This window comes from Cucumis sativus, chromosome 7, assembly GCF_000004075.3.
Source record: "Cucumis sativus cultivar 9930 chromosome 7, Cucumber_9930_V3, whole genome shotgun sequence".
Lineage (NCBI taxonomy): Eukaryota > Viridiplantae > Streptophyta > Magnoliopsida > Cucurbitales > Cucurbitaceae > Cucumis > Cucumis sativus.
In genome coordinates, this window is record NC_026661.2 from 1,311,623 (window position 1) to 1,334,842 (window position 23,220).

Here is a 23,220-nt window from a genome sequence, read left to right on the forward strand (position 1 = left end):
TCAAAATAAACCAAACTAGAAAGTTTTAGAGCTCAAATCAACCTTTTAAATTAATTAAAAGTATAGAACCTTAATGACTTACTAGTCTAGCATTTTGTCCTTTTTCCCCCTCATCCAAAGTAAATAAATCAATTCAAATCCCATGTACCAAATATTATATAATGAATTCAAATCTGATTTGCCTTCATGAAAATATATTTGACCCAATTTGTAGTTATCCAAATTGTCCATTCATATGCTTCTTCCTATTAATTTGACAAATCTATATATAACCATCATCTTCATACACTTCTTTATCAGTACTTAACTTATCACAGTTCCTCTACCAAGGAGAGTGAAAATGGCTTGGCTTTTTACCTTTCTTCTTTTCTTTCTTGTCTCTTCCACTAATGCTTGTAATCGTTGTATTTTCCAATCTAAGGCAGCTCATTACTACGAGGATACACCTACTTCATGTAAAAATTAATGTGTCCTTAATTTTATTTTTACCTTCTATGCTTTTTCATTTTGAATGATGCTAATCCAAAACTAATCATTTATATGATATCATAGAATTTTAATCCTAAGATGAATGTAATTGAAATGATGAATTTTATCATGTGTATGATTGAGTTATATGAAAATATTATTATAGATGGAGGTGCATGTGGGTATGGAAATTTGGCCTTGGAAATGTCTAAAGGTTATTTTGCAGCTGCTGTCCCTTCTATCTATAGAGAAGGAATGGGTTGTGGTGCTTGCTACCAGGTAACATTTCATACATATATATATTGACATTTGATCTATCAATGCTTTTATAGATGTGATATCCACCATTTTCATTATATATGGTAAAATCTATGAAATATTACTAATATGACTATAATATATGCAAGTAATAAATATATGTTAACTTGTTTAAAAGCGAGCAAGGTTTATTTGTTAGATAATTTTTCTAAAAGATATTCATCTAATTTTAAAATGTTATTAGTATATTTAGTTTTCTTTCCAACGTTATAATTCTGTAGTTTTATATTATACATTATTTATAGTAAAATTTTGTACTTGTGTAGATATTCTTTCAAAAGGTGTAGCAGAAGAAATATATATGTGTATGTTTTAAAAGAAAATGTGTTTTTTATTATTGAAACTAAAAAAAAAAAAACTTTTTTTCTATATAATAGACGTTCGTGATTCTCTTAATAATTTTGTTCTATTTTAGCTTTGCTTCTAACTATGAGCATATATTTACTTTTCTTTGCAGATAAGATGCAAGAATGCAACATTATGTAACACAGTTGGGACCAAAGTAGTTTTGACAGATCAAAATTCTGATAACAGAACAGATTTTGTTGTTAGTAGAAAAGCTTTTTCAGCTATGGCTTTAGATGGCAAAGGCCAACAACTTTTGAAAACTGGAATTGTTGATATTGAATACAAAAGGTAAATCATAATATATATATATAGTGTGTGTGTGTGTGTATAAGTAATAATTGGTATTATGATACCATTGAAAGGGACTTGCTAATTTTAATGTTGTAGGATACCTTGTGAATACAATAAAAACTTATTAATACAAGTAGTAGAATGGAGCCACAAGCCATATTATTTGGCTATTAAATTCCTTTACCAAGGAGGCCAAACAGACATAACCGCAGTCGATCTAGCAACTCAGGTTGGGTAAAATTTTATTTTAATTTGAACTTTAGTTAATTTACGTAACTTAAAAGAATATTTAGCTAAAATCTAGTAGCTTTTGTATGCAATAATGATAAATTTGGTGTATATATAAACATATATAGGATGGTTCTGGAGGGTGGCAATACATGAGAAGAAACTATGGAGCTATTTGGGATACAAATAAAGTTCCAGAAGGAGCGATAAAGCTAGTGGTGATTGTAGTTTCAGGTTACAAAAATGGAAGAGGGATAATGATAAATTATGCACTTCCTGCTGATTGGAAAACTGGAGAGATTTATGATACTGGAATTCAAATCAAAGATATCGCTACTGAAGCTTGCAATCCTTGGAGATGTGGTGACCAACCATGGAATTAATTGATGATCAAATCTATATATATATATATATGATTCATGATTAATTGAAGTTTTAGTTACAAATAAATTATGATAATGCATGTGTGTGTATTTCCCTTTTATTTGTGTGTATTGATGTTTGGAGGAATTTTAGTGTAATTGTTGTACTATGAAATAAATGGAATGAAATATCATTATTTTGTGTGAATAATATAATAGATCTTTGTAAACCCTACGTATTATTATTTACGCAAAGTGTTTAATCTAAATTGATTCTTGCTTTTATATTTTTTTTTTGATAAGGATACTTTGGGATAGCTGATGCAAGGATATCTCCACATGGGGACATATCAATGCACCAACGTCAGCCCCACTTCATTAATAATAAAAGGTGATTACAAGAAGCGGGGGAATAGATGGGCTAGAGGGCAGCCCGATTATTCCGAAACGAAAGCATGTAAATTTAATGTAATAGAACTGGGCGAGTAATTTTTGAAAAGGGAAGAACGACTTGTCCATAGACCAGTTATAGCTTGAATGTCTTCCCATACTGAATCAGCAGATTTTTCTTCTCCCTTGAAAGTCCTTCTGTTTCTTTTATTCTAGATATTCCACAGGGTAGTAGCAACCAGATGTTGTTCGATTCTTTCTTTTATAAGTAAGATATATTATGGATTACTCTTCCATTTGTCAATAGATCTTGATAATCCATAAAATAAACGTGAGTCTTACTTCTCTAATCATTTTGTCAATGATATTGAGGTAGAGCTCCATGTTTTTTTTGTAAAAAATTATTGATCGACATATAAATAATACAAAAGAAAAAAATCGACATATAAATTTATGTGGTTGACAAACAATAAATTTATGTGGTTGACAAACAATGTGTTACAGCTATGACTATAGAGCAAAAAAATAACAATTTTATTAGAGAAAATATTATTACAGAATACAAAGTTGCCGTGTTTTAAGGGTTTGAAAGTTCATATAGCATATTTCTCTCAACTTTATGGTCATAGTCGTAAATACACTTAAATAAATACATATATCAAATACAAATTTTATAATATATTAAATTACCAAAATACCCTCTACTTCTCCACCTCAATTACACCATAGCTATTGATCCTCACTACTCCTCCACGTCAATTGGTACGGCTACCACTAGCCACCTCCAATGACAAACCTTTGATAGTATCATCGCTTCATCGCTTCATCCATCTCATCAAAATCAATTGGCAATTAGATGAGTGACACATATATCCTATAAGTGTGAGTTCCCTAGTTTTTTCAAATGCGAGATTTTCAACATAGAATTTCATTTCAAAACCAATTGACAATGAGGGAGCAACCTATCTATGTTATAAAGAGTTTGAGTCCACTCTTGGTTTTTTCAATATCGGATTCAGACTTGTATTTCTTTTTATTAAACTGACTACTCTGTTTAGACTTTTGTGGGCTCTGACAGTATATTTGATAATATGTAATCTCTTCTTGAAATCATTTAACAATAAGAGAAAATCACACTTAGTATGATATCTTAAAAGAAGTGTACTCACCCATCAAAACATTTCCACTTAACAAAACTCTTATAAAAGGTCTCCTAAAAGAATGTTACCAAATACAAGTATTTTTATTTTAAGTAAGGTTTATGGCAAGTGTTAAAATTTTAAAAAAAATGATCACTTCTTGAAAAAAAAAAAAGTCATTGGCCATCCAAATTGACCCATTTGTCCAAGTTATACTTTAACAACATTAAATGAATGAATGTGATAATTAAAATATGAATATTATATGGTTTTGATAAACCAAAAAGTAGTAATAATAATAAACAATCAAACTGATGAGACCATGGTATTGTGAAACTATGATCGACCATATGTGACAGCCTAACATATACCATTATCAATTATTATATTCTCTCTTTTCTTTCTCACATTACCTTTTTGTTTTTTGTCAAATTAGTTTGTCTTATATATTTTCAGATTTAATGGAATATCTATTTTGGGTCATTTATTTTCTCAACTACCTTTTTATTCTATGATCTAAATATTTAAAATTAAATCTTGAAAATAGCTTCTTTCTTCTTCTTCTTCTTCTTCTTCTTTTCTTCTTTTCCTTTTGAGTGTTTTTAAATTTTGAATTTTAAAATTAATCATATAAACTAAATAACTTGATAAATATATGATTTCTAATCATAAATTTATGATTAAACAAATATATACAACCATAGAAAGAAAATTAATAGCCAATTTAAAATTAAGGTAGGAGGAAGTGCATTAAGCATCAGAACTTTAGTAAATCTGATGGCTCAAGATGATGGATTCTTACTTCTAGCTCCCAAGCAAATCTGATTAGGTGTGACACCATAACCATCTAACTTTTTTTTTCTAATTGGTTCATTGTTAATTATTAATAATTTGAAAATGTTGTGATTTAAAATAATTTTCTAATTATTAAATCAATTTAAATTTCGAACTTCGTAAATATTAACTATTTATGCTCTACCATAAATTTCATTCAAGCAAATGTATGTGCGAAAAACTATCCATTTAAGTCAATAAAACATTTTAATTTTTGAAAACTAATCGATTAAGATCTTTAATTATTATGATTAATTACTATGTGAAAACATCCATATTAACAAAAGGGACCATTTGAATAATTGCATGAACAATTTTGAAATGAAATTTTGTCTAAGATTTCAACGAATTCATTTAGGAAGGCTTAGGGTTTTAACTGATATAATTATAATTTTTACACTTATGAAAATTTTTTCAAACAAAACATAATGGATGGTATTGATGGATACATTTAGGGTGGACCAATTGAAGGTCATTTTTCCTTTTTTTTTTTCATGCACAATATCTAGCCAATGGTTCATCTTCTTCCTCTCACCCATTTCAATTTTTTTCCAAAAATCAGCACTTCAAAACCCATTTACACAAAAAGAGGCAAGTCCTCCCATATGTATATTTTATATCTTATAATTAGGCCAATTCCCAAATTGGAGGCACCCTATATAAGTATGATCATCCTCATGCCTTCTTCCTCACACTCATACTCGATCATTATACAATTTCCTTGGGAAAAATGACTTGGTTTCTTGGTTTTGTTTTTCTCTATTTCATTTCTTCTGCTAATGCTTGCGATCGTTGTGTTTATCAATCTAAAGCTAGCCACCTTTATGATTCACCTACTACATGTAAAATAATAAGAATATTATTATTTTTCTATTATATCTTTTACCTCTTTTTAGAATAATAACAACTGCATGAAGGATTTTGTCATATGATTAATATTGGTTTCTCTTATATTTATCCATTTGGAACAGATGGAGGAGCATGTGGTTATGGCAACGTGGCCTTGCAGTTCTCTAATGGCTTCTTTGCAGCTGCTGTCCCTTCCCTTTATAGACAAGGAGTTGGTTGTGGTGCTTGCTATCAGGTCTTTTATTTTTTTTCTTTCCTTTTTTATATATAATGAGGCCTTTTTATATATAATTCTAAAAGTGATTTAGAAATAGTGAAAATTTGCAAAGTTCGTGGCTACGAATTATGGGTTGTTTATTTCACTCAAAATCAATTTAGTATTTGATTTATTGTTGTTAGGTGAGATGCAAAAACAGAAGGCTTTGTAACACCATAGGGACTAAAGTGGTGTTAACGGATCAAAATAATGATAATGTGACAGATCTTGTTCTTAGTAAAAGAGCTTTCTTTACAATGGCTCTAAATGGCAAAGGCGCAGACCTCTTGAATCTTGGAGTTGTTGATGTTGAATACAAGAGGTACAATTTTACAATATTTCCTTGCGTATATATATATATATATATATAATCCTGTATGAGTTGAATCATTACAAGGACTTCATCCTTCGTTTTAAAAATTATACCTCTTATTACGTAGTACTAATTAAGTTGAGTGGTCATTGTTGTTGCACCCTTAAAGAAGAAAATATGGAATGGAAGAAAAAAAGAATTATTGTGTCTTTTTTGCAGGGTGGCTTGTGAATACAAACATAAGAATCTGTTAGTGCAAGTGGAAGAATCAAGCTACAATCCATTTTACTTGGCAATTAAATTCTTGTACCAAGGTGGCCAAACAGACATGGTAGCTGTGGATATAGCTCAAGTAGGTACCTCAGAGTGGAGCCATATGAAGAGAAGTTATGGAGCTGTTTGGGAAATTAACAACATACCTGAAGGCTCATTACAATTGAGAATGGTTGTGACTTCTGGATATGATGGAAAATGGGTTTGGGCAAAGTCTGTACTTCCTGCTGATTGGAAAAGTGGAGCCATTTACGATACTGGAGTTCAGATCAACGACATTGCTAAAGAGAGTTGTCCTCCATGGCAATGTGGTGATAAACCATGGAAATGATAACAATATTAAAGTTCATATCAATAATTGTGACTTTATTTTCTCTAAACTATATAGGATAATGTGAGAAAATCAAAATAACATACTCGTCTATGGATTAATAAAAAGAATTCAATAGAATTCTATAATCCAATAAAATTTAAATGCAAACAGTACTTGTTATCTTCTTTTAATCATTCCCCCTTTAGAACCTATAAAAAAATGGTGAATGTTACTCCTGGTCGATAGCCAAACTAAACTCGGATTTGTTTGTATAGGTAGATAAAAGGTCCCCGATCTAAATTTCCATTTTCAAAAAATGAAAACCAAATTAAACTTACAACGCAGGCAAAGTTAATAAAAAAAATTGTAGACTTTGTATACAATTTGGTATACAATTTTGAGTTGAGAGAAGCACAGTAATAGTTAAAATTATTAAATAAAATATAATCAACACGATTTGATGTTGCATGATATAATTTATATCAGTGTTGATTGACTAGAGACTATGAATATATGTTTCGAACTCAAAACTGATCATCAAAATAATGAAAATGAATGATAAAATAATCATAATAAAGTTATAAAACTCTTTTTTTTTTTTTTAAATCATCAATTGATTCCCATTAAATTAGAGGATAAATAACATTCCATAATTAATTAAAACCACAAAAATGATCTTTTTGAACGACATGTTTTTAAACTCATCTTAAATTATCAATTGACCCAAAAGTTTAAATTGACTAGTAAAATTAAAACACAAATTTAATTATATATCATCTTGTTTTACTAAAGAAGAAATTGGAAACTCTTGATTATAAAACACAATCTCTCATTTATGTAAAGAAATAGAAAAAAAAATACCAAAAAAGGGCAAAACATAATATTGAAATTGACAAAGAACAAAGAAACAGTAGAGAAGTGTTGGAGCTCTTTAACTTTCTTTAAAGTACATCAAATCATCCTTTCAAGGCTAACTCTTCTAAATGGAAACTTACTCTTCAAGGACTGATCCAAAGTTCATTATAGTACAAGAAAAGAATGCAATAACTTGTGTTTTCAATTCATTGCAATTTTGTTTTGCACTCATATTGTTTCTTTAAGATCTTTAATTAACGTGTAAATCTTTTTCTTACATTTTACTTCTTTTCTTTTTTACAAATATCATTCATCATTCCAATGGAACCAAAACTTATGATATTGCCCACCTTCAAAATTAATCCACACTAAATCACCAATGTTCTACTTCACCACCCCATCATAAAAGTACATGATTATGTGTGTGTGTGTATATATATATGAAAGTAGCCCCCAATCATTTATGTATTTCCCAATCTTGTCTTTAATATTTCAAATCTATCCCATATAGTTATTGTAATAAAAATCACCTACTTTATCTTTTCAAAGTGGAACAAGATGACAACCATCATCTGGTGAGATAAAAACGAATTAACAAGGTTACCAACCAACCACAAATAATCACACACACACACACATATAGTCAACTCCAAAGTTTTAAAGGAATGCATCAACAATTTTCAAATATAAATTTAATACATTCTCAAAATTGATTCCCTATAAATTATGATATATAGTTTAGAAAATTAATTGAAATAGCAATGTGTTATTCACTATATTCAAATTAAATTAAAGAAAAGAGTATGAAAAAAACAATACAAACATTAGTTTACAGTTTAAAACGTGTTGGATTGGTAGTCTCACTTCCTTTTATTTTGGTTATGTTAAATATTATTTATCTGGTTGGGTTGTTAGAGATTTATTTTAATTGATGTGGTTTGTGTTCGGGTTTGTAGTTTTGTTGAGTTTTTAGCGTGGTTTTTCATGATGGATTGGTGGATGAGTAGGGTGGCCGAGTTGAGGTTTTTTTCTTGATCTGAAGAAAGAAAAAAAACAGATAAGGTGAACAACTGGAAGTGTATTGACTATGTGGTGAGTCACAGTTTGATGAAAAAAGTTTTTCGATCATGAATTAGAAAGTAGATTCAAGATTGTAAAAGATCGAGGATTGCTAGTGATATATGATTATGGAGGAAGTCTTCCTTTGTTATGTCTATAAAATACATCAGGGAATGTTTTTACTGTTTTATTAGTCAGTAAGAATATGTCACTAAGTACCGAATAATGTTGAAAATATGTTCGAGATTTTTGTATTGATAGTCATGAGTTTGTAATAATGAATCATATCAAAAGACAATACATAATCTTTTAACGTGGGTCAAAGACCTCGAATCTAAATCATATGTCATTGAACTGGATTAACAATATCATTTGTTATTTCTGTTTATTGTTCTTTTGATTGTTTCCTCAGTTATTAATTAATTAAAGTGTGTGTTTGAAGCTTCCTATCGAGCTAGAATATGTATGAATTATTTTTTTTTTTAAAAAAAGGTTGGAATTGGAATAATAGTTTGAAGATATTGGTAGATCGTCATCCCCCCACAAAAGGGGTGTTTTAGGTTGGAAGTGTAGTAGTAGTTAATGTGTTAATGAGTCCACCCATCCCAACAAAATAAGACAAAAAGGTTTTTATAATAAAAAGTAAACTCAACCAAAAGGCGCCACGCTCAGCTTTTAGTGCGCGCCCCAAACAGCGTCGGTGCGTGTGAGTGTGGCACTGCCGCCACCCATATACTCTCCACTCACTAACTCTATCATTTTGACCCTCTAAATTAGGTATTCCTATTTTCTAATATTTTCACCGATTCATACTAACATTAAAGAAATTGTTGAATACTTAGTACAATAAAACTCCATAAGAAAGATGTGGATATTTTTTTTAAAAATATTTCTACAAAATTGAGAGCCTCTACATGTTAAAGCAGCTTTTGAAAATATCCCCATTTTACACTTTGCTTCCTATCTTTCTCTTACCGCGTTATTCTTTAAAGACCATTTTAGTGTTCTTGCTTCTCATAAAAGCCATCTTCTAAGTAAACAACCGTTTCCAACTCAATCCCACCAATCTTCTCATCCATTTCTTGGGTCCACGATTCCATTTCCTTTCCTTTTATTCCAATCTGAATCTAAATTCCCCCATCATTTCACTTCTTTTCATTTAAATCTTCTTTTTTTTCTAATTTTTTTTTACTCTAATCCTTATCACTTAAATTTGAGTATTTGAAAATGAGTTAAAACCAAATAGAAGGCTTCATGATATATAAAACCAAAGTGTAACAAAAGATTTCATTTCTTTTACCATTAGTGGAGAGTTTTTATTGTTATGAATTGATGTCTAACATAATCGTGGGTTTGGGTCTATCAAACTTGAAAAATGATAGAATTTGGTATTAAATAAATGAGAGTATCCGACTACACAAAAGAGAAACTCAACCTCGACATATCTAATGATCAAGTCAAGATGTTGAAGAACTCTTCTCCCTAACATAGTCTACCTATTATATAGCTTCACATCAATATATCGAGAAATGGCAATATATATATAAGAGTCATCACCTAATTTAAAGTAAAAAATTAAGCTTTTATTATCATACACTAACATAAACATCGAATCATGTTAGACAAGAGACACCATATTGATACCATATTAATGCAAGATTTCTTTTAAGAAGAGTACTCGTAAGTAGTACCTTTTAAACCAAGCACATATTTCACCTGCCTAACTAATTAATTGTCACAACAACAAAAGTACCATATTTCGAATTGAGAATGGTCTAGTTAAACCAAAGAACCACATAGTATGATTGATATACAATTATGTACTAATTTTGACAAAATCCAACTTGCTTTAGTATAATCAAAGTCGAAAAAATCGAGCACATACAGATAACGGTGAGTTCTTTTCTTCTTCTTCTTTTTTTTTTTTTCATTAACCAAACTAAATTTCATACATTCTTTTTAACTCAACATTTCCAAAGTGGATATCAACATATCATTACAAGACACACAAAAGAAAATGTCTTAATATCTTCCCTTTCCCTTTTCCCCTTTCAACAAAAATGCCCACCTGTTTTCCACCATGGCCCATCAGAACACCTCTATATAAACCTCTCTGTCCTCTTACTTCCCTCTCACTCCAAATCCTCAAGAAGGAGAAAAAAACAAAATGCCTTTCTTCCTCCTCCTTCTCTTCCTCTCCCTTTTCTCCTCAGCCACTGCTTGTGATCGTTGTATTCATCAAGCCAAAGCTGCCTTCTACCAAGACGAAGCCGCCGGTCTATGTACGATTCCAATCCCTACACTTGAAAAGGCTGATCCAAACCCAACCCCACATAAAATTTTCACAATTAATGAATTGGGTATGTTTCATTTCTTGCAGATAGAGGCGCTTGTGGCTATGGCGATCTTACATTACAGCTCTCAAATGGCTACTTCTCCGCCATTATGCCTCCTCTTTACAAGTATGGCGCTGGCTGTGGCGCCTGTTTTCAAGTAATTAAACATTCTTAAAACAAAACAATCCTCTGTTTTTTCTTTTTTCTTTTCATTTTCCCTGTTTTCTGTGATTGGGTTAATGCCCTGTTTTTTGCAGGTAAGGTGCAAGAACGAGAAGATTTGTAGTAAAGAAGGGACGAAAATCATTGTAACAGATCGAAACGATAATACTTATACAGGATTGGTTCTTAGTCAGAAAGCTTTTGGTGAAATGGCTATGAGTGGAAAAGATGGATTGCTTTTGAGTTATGGAGTTGTGGATGTTGAATTCAAGAGGTTTGTTTAGTTTTTTCAATGATGGGGTTTTGTTTTGTTAGACCTACCATATTTTGATTGATATAATTTAATCACCCACTTTGATGTTGACAAATTTCTTACTTTTTTTTTCAAAAAGAAAAAGTGAGATCTTATCCAAATTTTATGATTTGGGTGTTGATTTTCCATCCTATTCTTGCAGGATTCCTTGTGAATACGATAACAAAAACTTGATGGTTAGAGTAGAAGAATGGAGTCAATATCCCAATTACTTAGCTATTAAATTGCTTAACCAAGGTGGCCAAACCGAAATAGTAGCCATCGATATAGCTCAGGTTTGATTCATTAATACAATAATACTTAATTGCATCTAAGTAGTTTTCTTTTATCGAACTATTTGAATTGGTTACTCGAATTGTATGAACAGGTAGGTTACTCGAATTGGGATTACATGGGTAGGAACTACGGCGCTGTGTGGGAGACTAAAAAACCAGCCCCAAAAGGACCATTGCAACTACGGTTCGTGGTTACTTCTGGATATGATGGTAAATACATTTGGGCTAAATACGTACTCCCTGCTGACTGGAGACCTGGACTAGTTTACGATACTGGAGTTCAAATCTACGACATTGCTAAAGAAGGTTGTCCAACAGAACAATGTGGCGATGGGCAATGGAAACGACGATAAGATATATCATCGACTCAACTCGGCCATCAAATTTTACATGTTATATGTATAAAGTTATATGCTGCTATTTGTCATATAAACAGTGTAAGAAAAAAGGGAAAATAGAATAAGGAGATGGATGGATGGATGGATGGCATGGAGTTGTATGGGTGATGATTGTATCATAATCATTTAAGTAAATAATAAAAAAAGTATATGAATTAATAATGATATGATATTTAGTTTAGAGTTGTCATGGGTGGCTACGGGGCTTCAATTGGATGGTCTTTTTCTGTTTTAAAGTCTAGTCCTGTTTTCACACCAACTGGATCTGATGAACATTGACAGTGAAGTAAAGTAATAAATGTGGAAATAAGTAACTGAACGCACCGTTTCGGTATTGACTATCCAGTGTTTGATGTTTCTTTTCCAACGGCTATATATGAATTATAGATGCTTGCCCAATAATGTGTGCAAAAAATTAGTTGCCTAAGTATTCCCTCTTTAATTTTCAGTAATATTAATTAATGTAAATTACTATAGTGAACATTAGTAAAAGAATAATAATTATTATTATATGTGTAAATACTGAAATTATGATTCACTCAAATTGAACGATGAGGCTAAAAGAAGATTTGGGAGGAAAATTGTATGTGGCAATGACGTGGCAAAAGTGGACCAATAATGTGGCAGAATTAATCAAATCATATTGGACGGTTCATATTGAGACAGGTGGTGGTATTCAAATACTTTTTTTTTTAATTAAGAATAAAAACAAACCGTTTTCTTATATTATAAAAAAAAAATTAATGGTAAATATTTTGTTAATTGAAATTTTTTAATTTTAATTAAAAATTTATTAAATTTTAAAAAATAAAAGTGTTCAACCAAACTTTATTTTTGTTATTATTAAAAAACTATTGTAAATAGAAAAAAGGGTTGAAGATAAGAAAATATCTCCAAACTATAATAAACTTTTTAATCTATTAGTAATTCATATTAAATTTATTATATTTTATAAATGTTTGGCTTATTTTACAATGTTTTATAAATATTTTAATTTATTTTGTCATATTTGAAAATGCATCTCATTATTATTATCTTTAAAACATAATTTCTTTCTTTTACTAGTTGAAGATATAATTTATTACTACTAAAGTGTAATAAATTGTCTTTGGGTGGTCTTATGAGGGTAAATAGTGCATCATTTTTCTATTTTTGAAAAAAATCCTTCGTAAATCTTATTTTTAATATACTTTTAGGCCAATAATCTCTTCCCGACCATCATTTTATTTGCAAATTAATCATTATTTAATTGTAAAATATCTGATGATAGCAGTTGCAAATCCATAAATTTTATACAAAAACACAATATGATAAGCACACTAATAAATGTTTAAATAACATTTCCATCCTTCTCATTCTTCTTGTTTGAACAAATAGCAATATAAAAAAAAGTGTAGCATTCTTTAAAATGTTATATTCTAACCAATTAGGATATTCTTTAAACTAGAGGTTGACAATGACCTTTTTGTAAATATGCTCTACGAACTGGATTTTAAATATTATAATTATATTAAAAAAATATAGTTTTTAGACTAGAATCGAAGTTATCCTAAATTCATTTATGTATATATGATCTATCAAAATGAAGTATACGTCTCTTTTTTTAAGATGATGACTCTATAGTTTCTATTATTGTTGTTTTTCTTTTAAATGTGTACTCTGCAAAATTAGTATTAATTAAACAATATAAGTATTATGATTTATCACATAGATTGAAGAGTATTAAAACTAAAAAGATTAAGAAGAATTTGAACTTATGGTAAATTGATATGATAAGTGTATTCTAACGATGAATGAGTAAAAAAATATCTTAAAAAATAAAAAGTAATACATTTTTTTATAGAATATTGTAAATATCATAATTATTGAGATTTGAAATCAAAATTAAACTATTTACCAAATACAAGATTCAAATTGATAACTTGTTAGTTTATGGAGTGAGGACACAACCAATGCATTACAACCGTATTTGGTTTAAAATAAAACACTATTTAATATATATTTTAATCTAACACTTTATATTAATATTAAAATATAAAAAAATCGATAATGTGAGAGGGCCACGTATCTCCATTGGTCTGTGCACAAAGAAATTTTTCTCCAATGAAATTGTTGATCCAACCGGTAAGTTTGGTACTTCTACAACTATTTTGTTAGAGAATTTTAGTTTAGAAGGAGTTTGATGTGTGAGTGCTTACAATTATTTGTGTACACTTTTGAGATCAATATATTTTCTATTGGTGGATTTTCTTTCAATTTCAATATTTCATATGCGAATTTGTATATAGGTGTGGGTGCCCTTTCCAAATAGGGATTGATAGTGGTTTGACTCTTACAACATGTGGTAAATCGGTTTGATTCTCATCCATAAGAGAATGAGTTATTGGGGGTGGACTAGGGATTTTAATTGCTCTTTTAATTTATGCAATTTATTTTTTTCAATTGCCTTGATATTAAAGTTTATTGAAAAAGTTTTTAATTTGTTTGAAGCAAAACCCTGTTCACTTCTCTATTGTTGTCATGCAGTCTTACAATTGGTATTAGAAAGGGTTAGCTCAAATTTCAAAATGTGTAAACTAAGAAAAACACTATTATAGGTTGGAGAAAGGAGATGTTTGGGAGTCTCATTGGTGCTTTGATGATGAACAAAGATGCAAGTAACGAAAGTTGAGTTTATAATAAATAAAATTAAGAATAAATACATTTTTTTTCCTTTTTATTTATTACTCTTTTTACCACATTTGAGAAGCTAAAAGAATGTCTTTGTTCCATTTGACATCTAGAGGCATTGAAACAATCCAAAGAGATAATAATTGCTTTAATGAATGTGAGACTCCCTAATCACGTAGATATTTTTTCTTTATGATATAAAAAAACTCCTTTTGCTGAAAGTTCTTAGACTCCTCTAAAATAGAGAATCGTTTCTCGGGCCAAAGTCTTAAACTCCCCCTAAGACCGAGAATTCCTTCTTGATGGCATGCAAAGATTTAAGCTCCACCTAAACAGAAATAATCTTTAGAACTGCGAACAATGGATGAAGAACTTTGCAACAACAAGGTAAGCCACAAGCAAATATAATGAAGATCACAACGATCAAATGAAAAACTCTGATGATGCTACAATGGTAAGCATTGAGAGTATGTCAGACAAAAAACAAAAGTGTAAAGTGGAGTGTGCCTTATTAAACGTATCAACAATTTGCAAGGTAGAAGAAACAAATAACAATAAAATAGTGTCAAATTGAAGATGATAACAAGTGACATGACAATCAATTTCAATATGCTTTTGTGGTATATGAAAAGTACTATGTCTATCACAATACAACAAAGTAAGATGGATGACAAAAATAAACACCCATATCTACAAGCAGAATCGACGAAGCTAAACAATTTCACAAGTAGTTGAGGGCATGACACGATACTTAACCTTCAACAGAGGACATTTGAAAAACGTTTTTTGTTTTTATACTCTTCCTCAAAATAAGAGAAACACCAAGAAAAATACAGAATTCCGTGATCAAAACTCAACTTTCTCATGTTCCCTTTCTGGCTCTTTTACCCTTTTTCTTCAAAACTTAAGTTTCTTTTTAAAAATCCAGAGACTAAAACAACTATTTATAATAAAATTTAAACCATCTTTATCTCAATCATATTTTTCACTTTAGAAAAACAAAAAAGAAAGGAGAGGGAAAAAAGAGTAAATAAAAGAAAAGAGGGAGAAACGTATAGTTAATGGGGAGCGTGTTTTGTTCATTTCTTTATGCAACTTCCCGAGGATCAACATTCATCTTCATAATCAAAGCCCTTACGACTTACCACCCTATTTTTCAAAATTGGATATACAATGGCTTTTGCTCTTCAATAATCCTCTTATATATATATATATATAAAATAGAATATTTTACCAAGAAAAACACCAATGTGACATTCAAATTGACACATCGTAAACAAGAAAGAGATAATTATATTCTAATAAGTATTTCTTTTCAATTAAGAAAATCTAATAATCTAATAGGTAACTTTTTTTTTTCAAAATAAATGTTAGATATAGTAATTATCTATTTATTGGCTTTTGACTAAACTCAAAAGATAGGGGAAAATGGTAGTGTTTAAGCTAATTATAAATTAAAATGGAAAATTGGAAGTATATCAAAAAAAAAAAAATTAAATGAAGAATATAGTTTGAGTTAATAAAGATGGTGTAGGAATAAATAAACTAATATATTAATATGATCAACATTCCCAAAGTTGATAAAGTTGTATGGTGACCAAACGACAACAAGCCTGCCTACTCCTCACCCTAAATCCTACCTTCCCCTCCAATCAAACATTAATTACGTTATATCATTTCTCTTTTCAAAAATATTATATATATCATAGATCATTTTCTTTTTAAATATTATGAGGTTCCATCTCGTTTCAAAATAAAATCTAGGAAGGATTATGATTTCAACGTTAAAAGTAGTGAGAAAACAAAGAAAATTGAAGAAGAGATTGAAAAAAATTTAGTGACTTTTGTATTGAACTGGAGATATTCATATTTAGCATGTCCAGTTCGTCAAGACGTCAATTCCATTTTTAACTTCTACCTTTATAAATCCAATTTTTATATTATATTTAAATTAATTTGGATCTATTAACTCCTCCACCTTTAAGAACAATTATAAATTTTAAAATATCAACATTAGTTTTATCCATTTTAAACATGTCATAGTTAAAGTAATGAAAATTAAAGGAAAGCCATAGTGAAAGGAGAAAGGAATGGAAGTTTGAAAAAGATGAGGAGAAGGAAAGAAGTGTAGAATTAGGAAAGGAGAAAGCTGCCATTGTTAATGGCCATATGAAAAACCTTCTGATTTTCTTGATCTCTATATACTGCCATCATTTTCATTATATCAATCACAAACAAAATCAAACACACCATACCCCCATTTCATTCTACTTCTGCCACCCTAGCTTTTATTGAACTTCAACTTTCCATCTTGAGTCTAATCAATGACTTGACTCAAGCTTTCCCTCAACCTACAACGACTTGTATCAATTCTTTTTCTTTTGGAACTTAAGTGTTTAATCATAAATTACAAGTGATATTTATCATGAATAGAGATCCCGTTCGAGATTGATACTTCTAATTAATATTTACTCAAAATATATAGTTCACTATCACTTTTCATTTTATTTTATATATATTAAATAAATTACTAAATAAGAGTTAGTTAGATAAATAAATGACTATTTGAAGTGAGATCCGATAATCTAAATTCTCACATCTGTCCAATAAACGGAACACTAATGATACTTCTACCTCATGATTTACTTGAAATCTTTAGAAATTCTCCTTTCAAAACTTGAGATGAAACTCTTTTTCATTTTTGTTTTAAAGTTTTTTTTTTTTTATTTAACCTAAGATGAAAAGGGATAGTTTTATCATCATTACCTATGTTAAGATTATTATTATTATATGTATAATTGAAAGAAGAAGAAAGAAGGTAGAGGGTGATGTCTAGTAATGATAGCTAATGATTGTAAGAAAGGGAGAGATGATGTAACATTTGCAGACTTAAATTGCTGCCAATTTCATGCACTCTCTTTTTTATTCATTAATCTTTGTTACTTCTCAATGAATTGCATGGAAAAGCTCAATCTGAGGATATCACCTGATTTTTTCTTCTTAAAGTGGATTTGGAAAATTGATTATTGGGTATTTTCTTTTTGGATTTTGGTTTAGTTCAGCAAATTAATTGGGCAAAAGAAAGAAAACCCATTTTGGCTTTTCTTTCTTTGCTTCTGCTATGGAAGTTGCTTTTCTATGTGGATAAATAAAAAGGCTGTTTTTTCTTCTCCAACACCCTAAACCCTAAAAACACACTTTCATTTATGTACCCTACGGTTTCTCCTATTTATGTATATATTCTTCATCAAAACAATCATAAATATATTACTTCTCTTTTCAAATATAAAAGCCTATTTATATGTTTGATTATTCAATGCTTAGGTTTTCTTTTTCTTTCTCTACCTCTTTTCTTCTTCTTTTTTGTCTTTATATAGCTTTAAAGTTACAGTTTAATTTCTGTCTTTGTATATATGTTTTTTCTTTGGCTTCAAGGGGTAATACTTTTATACTCAAATTATAATTTTTTTTATTAATACAACCCTTTTAGTTCTTGAGAGTCTGATAAGACGTAAATGATAGGTTACCCTAATTATTTGTTACTCTTAAATTAAAAAATAAAATATGTTTTAAATTGTATTTATAAACCAAAATAAATGATAGGAAAGCCGAACTTAAAGAACCAACCAATTTTAAATTATGCAAACCTTAAATGGTAATATTAACTTTTACCACTTATATCCATTATTATTTTTATAGAAAAAATCAAATCAATAATAAATATATATAATCCAATTCCAAAACCCCATAAAGAAAAAGAGTTTAATGTATAAGGAATTGAGTAATAGGCCGCTAGCTTTCATTTCCTCTTCATTCCCTTTTCACCTTTTCATGTAATTCCCATTGATTAGACCATTCTTTCAAAACCTAAACCCTAAAACTATAACCCTAATTGAAGGAAAACAAAAAAAAAAAAAAAAAAAGAAAACCAGTCTTCTTAGATTAAAAAATAATAATAGTAAAGGGTCTGCACGTGTCTAAGCTCACCATAGTTATGATTGCTTTGCATTAATGGCTGCCCCTGAGAAGATGAAGAAGAAGAAGACTCTATCACCTCAACTGACCCACCCTACACATTTCTCTTCTCTTTGGTGTGATTTTCGAGACCTTATTATTCATTTTTTACCCTAACTTTTTGTTACATCAATAACCATCATAATAAACATATCAATTTGACTCCTAATTGTACAATATTATACTACTATTTGTTTTGATTTGTGAAATATTAATTTGTCTAGTTTTACCTTCGCTACTACTCTTAAATTTTAATAGGTAATCAATTTGGACACAGTTTCTTAAGAATATATCTTTGAAATTGTACATGGATAGATTTATCATAATGTTTGATGGCGTATCTAAAATAGTTAAAAATTAATTTTTTGTTATTTTTAAAATTACTCTTTAAACATGATTTTAATTCTTTTACACTAATTTGATGACGCCAGTATATCATTTTAAATATAATATTAAACAATAAATTAAAATTAAGTGATTACATGGATGTTTAATTTTAGAGTGATTTTAATAATTTTGAATACACCTATGGGTGGATTTCTTCAAATTATCTCAAATTAACAAGATAGGTGATTTAAATGGATGCATGAACACTTTAAAAAATAGATATGGACTGAGAGTGTAAATTGATTTACTTATTTAAATTTGAGAGTTTAATTAATAAAATTTATAATAAAGAGTAAATGTTGGTACGAATTCCAAATATTGCTAGATATATAAATCAATACGTTTTTCCGGCGGAACAAATATAATCTAGGGGCAGCCATTCAAACCTCAAAACTCGAATCGCTTTTAAGACTAAATCGAATAGTCAATGAAATCGAAAATTCGATTCGATTTGGTTTAAATTTTTTAAAAACCAAATTGAAATCGAACCAAATCATTTTTAACTACTATATATTTGTTTTTATATTTATAAAAAAGAGTAAACCAAATTAAAAACCGAACCAAACCAAATTATTTTTAAAAGGTTTTAAGATTACCAGAACCAAATTTGAAACGAAACTGAACCGCGTAAATTCGTTTCTTTTTTCTTTTTTAACCAATAAACCGATTGGTTTGGTTTGACCACCAAACCGAATCGAACCGTTTCTACCTCTATAACATGATCTATGTTATAAAATATAGGGGTATAAATGAGTTGTGTTGGGTTGAAAGACATTTCAAACCCAACCCATATTTTTGTATTGGTTGAATTGACAACTCGAATAATTCAAATAATATTTCCAACCCAACCAACCCTTAAAATATTAGGTTGGATTGAATTGTCTGGTTGAGAAGGAGATGGTGATCATTGAGATGAGAGATTAAGACGAAAGAGAGAGGGTGATAAGTTAGAGAGATGAGGTGCAATACGAAAGTTGAAGTTGAACAAAGTGAGGATGAGGCGTGAGTCCATGACCTACTTCTTTTTTTATTTATTAAATTAATAATATAAATATAAATAGATAGACATATATATTACTAATTCATGTTTGGTTACGTTAATTCGAATTTTTCAACTCCGACCTCTAAAAAAAATAACAATCTAACCCAACCCAATTTGAGTTAATCGCTATTCATTCTTAACAAAGAAACACTTATTTTCTCTAACGATGGTGTGACACGTGTGAACATGGGATTATAATTTACTTCTCTTTATTTTTATTTCTCTCTCTCTCTCTCCAACTCTCTGTCATTCCCTTTGCCCACTTACAAACCAAATGCCTTAACACCTTATTCACTACTAGAATCTTTGCACTAACCCTTCATCCTTTATATAAACTTAACACTATCACTCTCTTTACACTACCTTACTATATAGAAAGAAAAAAATTATCAAGAGTACGAAAGAAATGGAAGCAAGAAATAATTTGGAGAAATCAAGATTCAGAAGGGTTTGTGTTTTTTGTGGGAGTAGTACTGGCAAGAGGATTTGTTATAGAGATGCTGCCATTGAATTAGCTCAAGAACTTGTAAGTTATTTTTTCTGTGATATTTTTTGTTTGTTTTTATAAAAGTTCATTTTTTTAATTCTCTTTTGAAGGTTTCGAGAGGTTTGGACCTTGTTTATGGTGGTGGGAGTATTGGACTCATGGGTTTGGTTTCTCAAGCTGTTCATAAAGGTGGAAGAAAAGTTATTGGGTAATTCTATAAACGACCCCTTCAATTACTTTAATTTCTCCCTAATTTTGTACTGTCTATTTTTCAAAGAAAACTTTTTTTAGTGTCATGTATTTTTCAACTCATAGTATTTTATAATATGACTGTTGGTTTTGTTTGTAGGATAATCCCAAGAACCTTGATGAGCAAAGAGGTAAATTATTTACCTTCCATCGATATCCCTACCAACATTTGTGGTTCCTCACACTACTTCTACCTATTAGTATACATTCTTCATTTTTCACTCAAGATTTGAAATTTGACACATAATTAGTGTATAGATTTCAAAAATGTGAAAACTATATCAATACTATTGAGAGGAAACAAGTATATTTAAATGCGAGAAACTAGAAACAAAATTGTTGCCAAACAAGGCCGAAATGGTTGGATTATTGATGACTGTATGAGTTAATTTGGATTTAAGTTAGGAAGCTTTGAATGGGGGGTTTGCATTGCAGTTAACTGGTGAAACAGTTGGTGAGGTAAAGCCAGTGGCCGACATGCACCAAAGAAAAGCAGAAATGGCCCGCCATTCTGACTGTTTTATAGCCCTCCCAGGTCATTTTTTCTAGTAAAATTTTATTCTTACACAATTACTGTACCATAATGTCCGTCATTATAATCTTCAATAAATGAATCTAACACTCTTTCTTCAGGAGGCTATGGAACCTTAGAGGAGTTATTGGAAGTTATCACTTGGGCTCAACTTGGCATTCACAATAAGCCAGTTAAGAATAGAGCTAAAACAAAAGAATAATAATCATAGTTCCTTCTCTTTTTTCTTCTTTTTAAATAATTAACTAGATATTAATATTTAATTATTTTTTTTAGGTGGGTTTGTTGAATGTTGATGGTTACTATAACTCTCTTTTAACTTTTATTGACAAAGCTGTGGATGATGGGTTCATAAAGTCATCACAAAGAAGCATAATCGTTTCAGCACCAAATGCCAAAGAACTTGTTCAGAAGCTTGAGGTTATATCATTTTCTCTTTCACCCTTTTTTCCTTATCAATATCCTCTCTTTTTTTAATTGTTTGTTAGTTTGAGAGTAAAAGAATAGCTAGTTTGGTGGATGAAACTATCATACCCCATCTGTGATTTTTGTTCAATTTTGGAAAAACAATGCACATTCTGGTTGACTTTTCTTTTAAAAGTTTGAAAAAGAAAATGCTCAACATCCCATTTTCTTGGATTCACAGACATGAACAGTGGGAATTAAACTTGGATGTTTATTAATTATTTAGTAACTTATCTTAGTTTCTCTTTTCTTATTTTTGTTTTCAACAGATAACTTTTGTAGTCCATGAGTTTGATTACTACAATTCAAAATGATGTCTTTGAGTAACTTTTTTTATTATTATTTATCTTTTGTGTTGACATGACTTTTTAAATCTAAAATGATATATCAAGTAATAAATAAAAACAATTAATTTGATCACTTAAATGATATATTTTGAAACATCACATAAATCAAAGATTGTGTTGAAACTCGAGAACATAAGAATATTTTCATGAAGTGTTTGTAGATAATTGAAATGTTATTTTAACAAAGGATTGGTTGTATAGAATGTCTAGGTGATGTTTGGATATGAAGAATAACACTATTCTTGGTTGAGTTAGGAATATGTACCTGTTCATGATGGGGTGATAGCAAAGGCAAAGTGGGAAGTTGGGCAACAGCAACAGCAGCCACAAGTGGGGCTCAGTGCTATACCAATATGAAGACTACTGAAATAGCCCTCTAAATATATAATATATATGAGACATTATATATTAAAAAAGGGTTTATATAACACTCTTTGCTTTTGATATGATTTTAGGGTCTCACATCAATCATTCCTTAACCAATATGGTAAGCTCGAAAATTTTGAAACAGACCAAACAAGAAACTCCTACTCTTTTTCTATATATTTTCGCGTCTTCTTCTTTTTGGCTTATATTTTGTAGTTTGGTCGTGTTTATTTATGGCTTACTCAGCTTGTATTTTGATGTCTCTATGTACAAAAATATTGTATATATAGGGTTTAGGGAGGATTTGTGTAAACATTTTAATGTCTCTTCAAGGATGTTCAAAATTGCTCCATCCATCAAACGTTTGGGAGGACATCTGCATATTGGTGGGCGTTTGATCTCACAAAACAAGTTTTTTGAAGATTGCAACTTGTCTCAAATTACTATTCAGATTCATGCTTGTTGTAATTATTGATGCTGATATTAATTTGACTTATCTCTAGTTTTGACTTTTTTGTTCTTTTTTGCGTTTAGTAATATATCTTTTGGTAGATGATAAAAGAGTGTTAAAAGTACTCCACATAGTGTAGATGTTGTATGTATAGAATGAACGATAACATAAGGAGTCCAGAAAAACAAGTTCTTGCATTTTGGTCGGTTTATTTTTCGTGAATAATTTATAAAGTTACTTGTATAGTGACTTTGCATTTTGGTTCTATTTGCAAGAATAGTTATTTGGATTTAAATGTGTTCTTTTAAGATACTATATATGCTCACTTTAGATGTTGGAATAATGAGATAGTACTAGTTGCTTGTGCTTTTGGATTAGTAAATATGTTGAATGTATGAATGGTTTTCGAAATTTCTTTCATGAGTTTTGA

The 23,220-nt window shown here is 29.7% G+C and overlaps 4 protein-coding genes across 4 annotated transcripts; all 4 read left to right on the forward strand.

The window, feature by feature from the left end:
* The first annotated feature begins 285 nt into the window (after positions 1-285).
* Positions 286-2,245, forward strand: LOC101207054 (expansin-like A1). Its single transcript, XM_004153040.3, has 5 exons — positions 286-455; positions 635-747; positions 1,244-1,422; positions 1,522-1,654; positions 1,782-2,245. Exons 1-5 carry the CDS (start codon positions 341-343, stop codon positions 2,034-2,036), a joined length of 795 nt encoding a protein of 264 aa, XP_004153088.1. The 5' UTR covers positions 286-340; the 3' UTR covers positions 2,037-2,245.
* A 2,815-nt stretch (positions 2,246-5,060) lies between these two features.
* LOC101209873 (expansin-like A2) lies at positions 5,061-6,576 on the forward strand. Its single transcript, XM_031889127.1, has 4 exons — positions 5,061-5,220; positions 5,350-5,462; positions 5,627-5,805; positions 6,016-6,576. Exons 1-4 carry the CDS (start codon positions 5,109-5,111, stop codon positions 6,398-6,400), a joined length of 789 nt encoding a protein of 262 aa, XP_031744987.1. The 5' UTR covers positions 5,061-5,108; the 3' UTR covers positions 6,401-6,576.
* Positions 6,577-10,408: 3,832 nt separating this feature from the next.
* Positions 10,409-12,114, forward strand: LOC101217243 (expansin-like A2). The gene is made up of 5 exons (XM_004153396.3): positions 10,409-10,578; positions 10,677-10,789; positions 10,890-11,068; positions 11,250-11,382; positions 11,475-12,114. Exons 1-5 carry the CDS (start codon positions 10,464-10,466, stop codon positions 11,733-11,735), a joined length of 801 nt encoding a protein of 266 aa, XP_004153444.1. The 5' UTR covers positions 10,409-10,463; the 3' UTR covers positions 11,736-12,114.
* Positions 12,115-20,115: 8,001 nt separating this feature from the next.
* LOC101210369 (cytokinin riboside 5'-monophosphate phosphoribohydrolase LOG5) lies at positions 20,116-22,852 on the forward strand. The gene is made up of 7 exons (XM_004144889.3): positions 20,116-20,419; positions 20,491-20,588; positions 20,730-20,760; positions 21,065-21,164; positions 21,263-21,333; positions 21,438-21,581; positions 22,229-22,852. The coding sequence occupies exons 1-7, from the start codon at positions 20,300-20,302 to the stop codon at positions 22,328-22,330; spliced, it is 666 nt and encodes a 221-aa protein (XP_004144937.1). The 5' UTR covers positions 20,116-20,299; the 3' UTR covers positions 22,331-22,852.
* The last annotated feature ends 368 nt before the right edge of the window (positions 22,853-23,220 follow it).

Coding starts and splice junctions, on each gene's coding strand:
- LOC101207054 (XM_004153040.3), top strand. CDS start 341: ATGGCTTGGCTTTTTACCTTTCTTCTTTTCTTTCTTGTCTCTTCCACT. Junction 748..1,243: donor GTTGTGGTGCTTGCTACCAG/GTAACATTTCAT, acceptor TTTTCTTTGCAG/ATAAGATGCAAGAATGCAAC. Junction 1,423..1,521: donor GTTGATATTGAATACAAAAG/GTAAATCATAAT, acceptor TTAATGTTGTAG/GATACCTTGTGAATACAATA.
- LOC101209873 (XM_031889127.1), top strand. CDS start 5,109: ATGACTTGGTTTCTTGGTTTTGTTTTTCTCTATTTCATTTCTTCTGCT. Junction 5,221..5,349: donor TTATGATTCACCTACTACAT/GTAAAATAATAA, acceptor CATTTGGAACAG/ATGGAGGAGCATGTGGTTAT. Junction 5,806..6,015: donor GTTGATGTTGAATACAAGAG/GTACAATTTTAC, acceptor TCTTTTTTGCAG/GGTGGCTTGTGAATACAAAC.
- LOC101217243 (XM_004153396.3), top strand. CDS start 10,464: ATGCCTTTCTTCCTCCTCCTTCTCTTCCTCTCCCTTTTCTCCTCAGCC. Junction 10,579..10,676: donor AGACGAAGCCGCCGGTCTAT/GTACGATTCCAA, acceptor CATTTCTTGCAG/ATAGAGGCGCTTGTGGCTAT. Junction 10,790..10,889: donor GCTGTGGCGCCTGTTTTCAA/GTAATTAAACAT, acceptor TGTTTTTTGCAG/GTAAGGTGCAAGAACGAGAA.
- LOC101210369 (XM_004144889.3), top strand. CDS start 20,300: ATGGAAGCAAGAAATAATTTGGAGAAATCAAGATTCAGAAGGGTTTGT. Junction 20,420..20,490: donor TTGAATTAGCTCAAGAACTT/GTAAGTTATTTT, acceptor TCTCTTTTGAAG/GTTTCGAGAGGTTTGGACCT. Junction 21,582..22,228: donor AACTTGTTCAGAAGCTTGAG/GTTATATCATTT, acceptor TGGTTGAGTTAG/GAATATGTACCTGTTCATGA.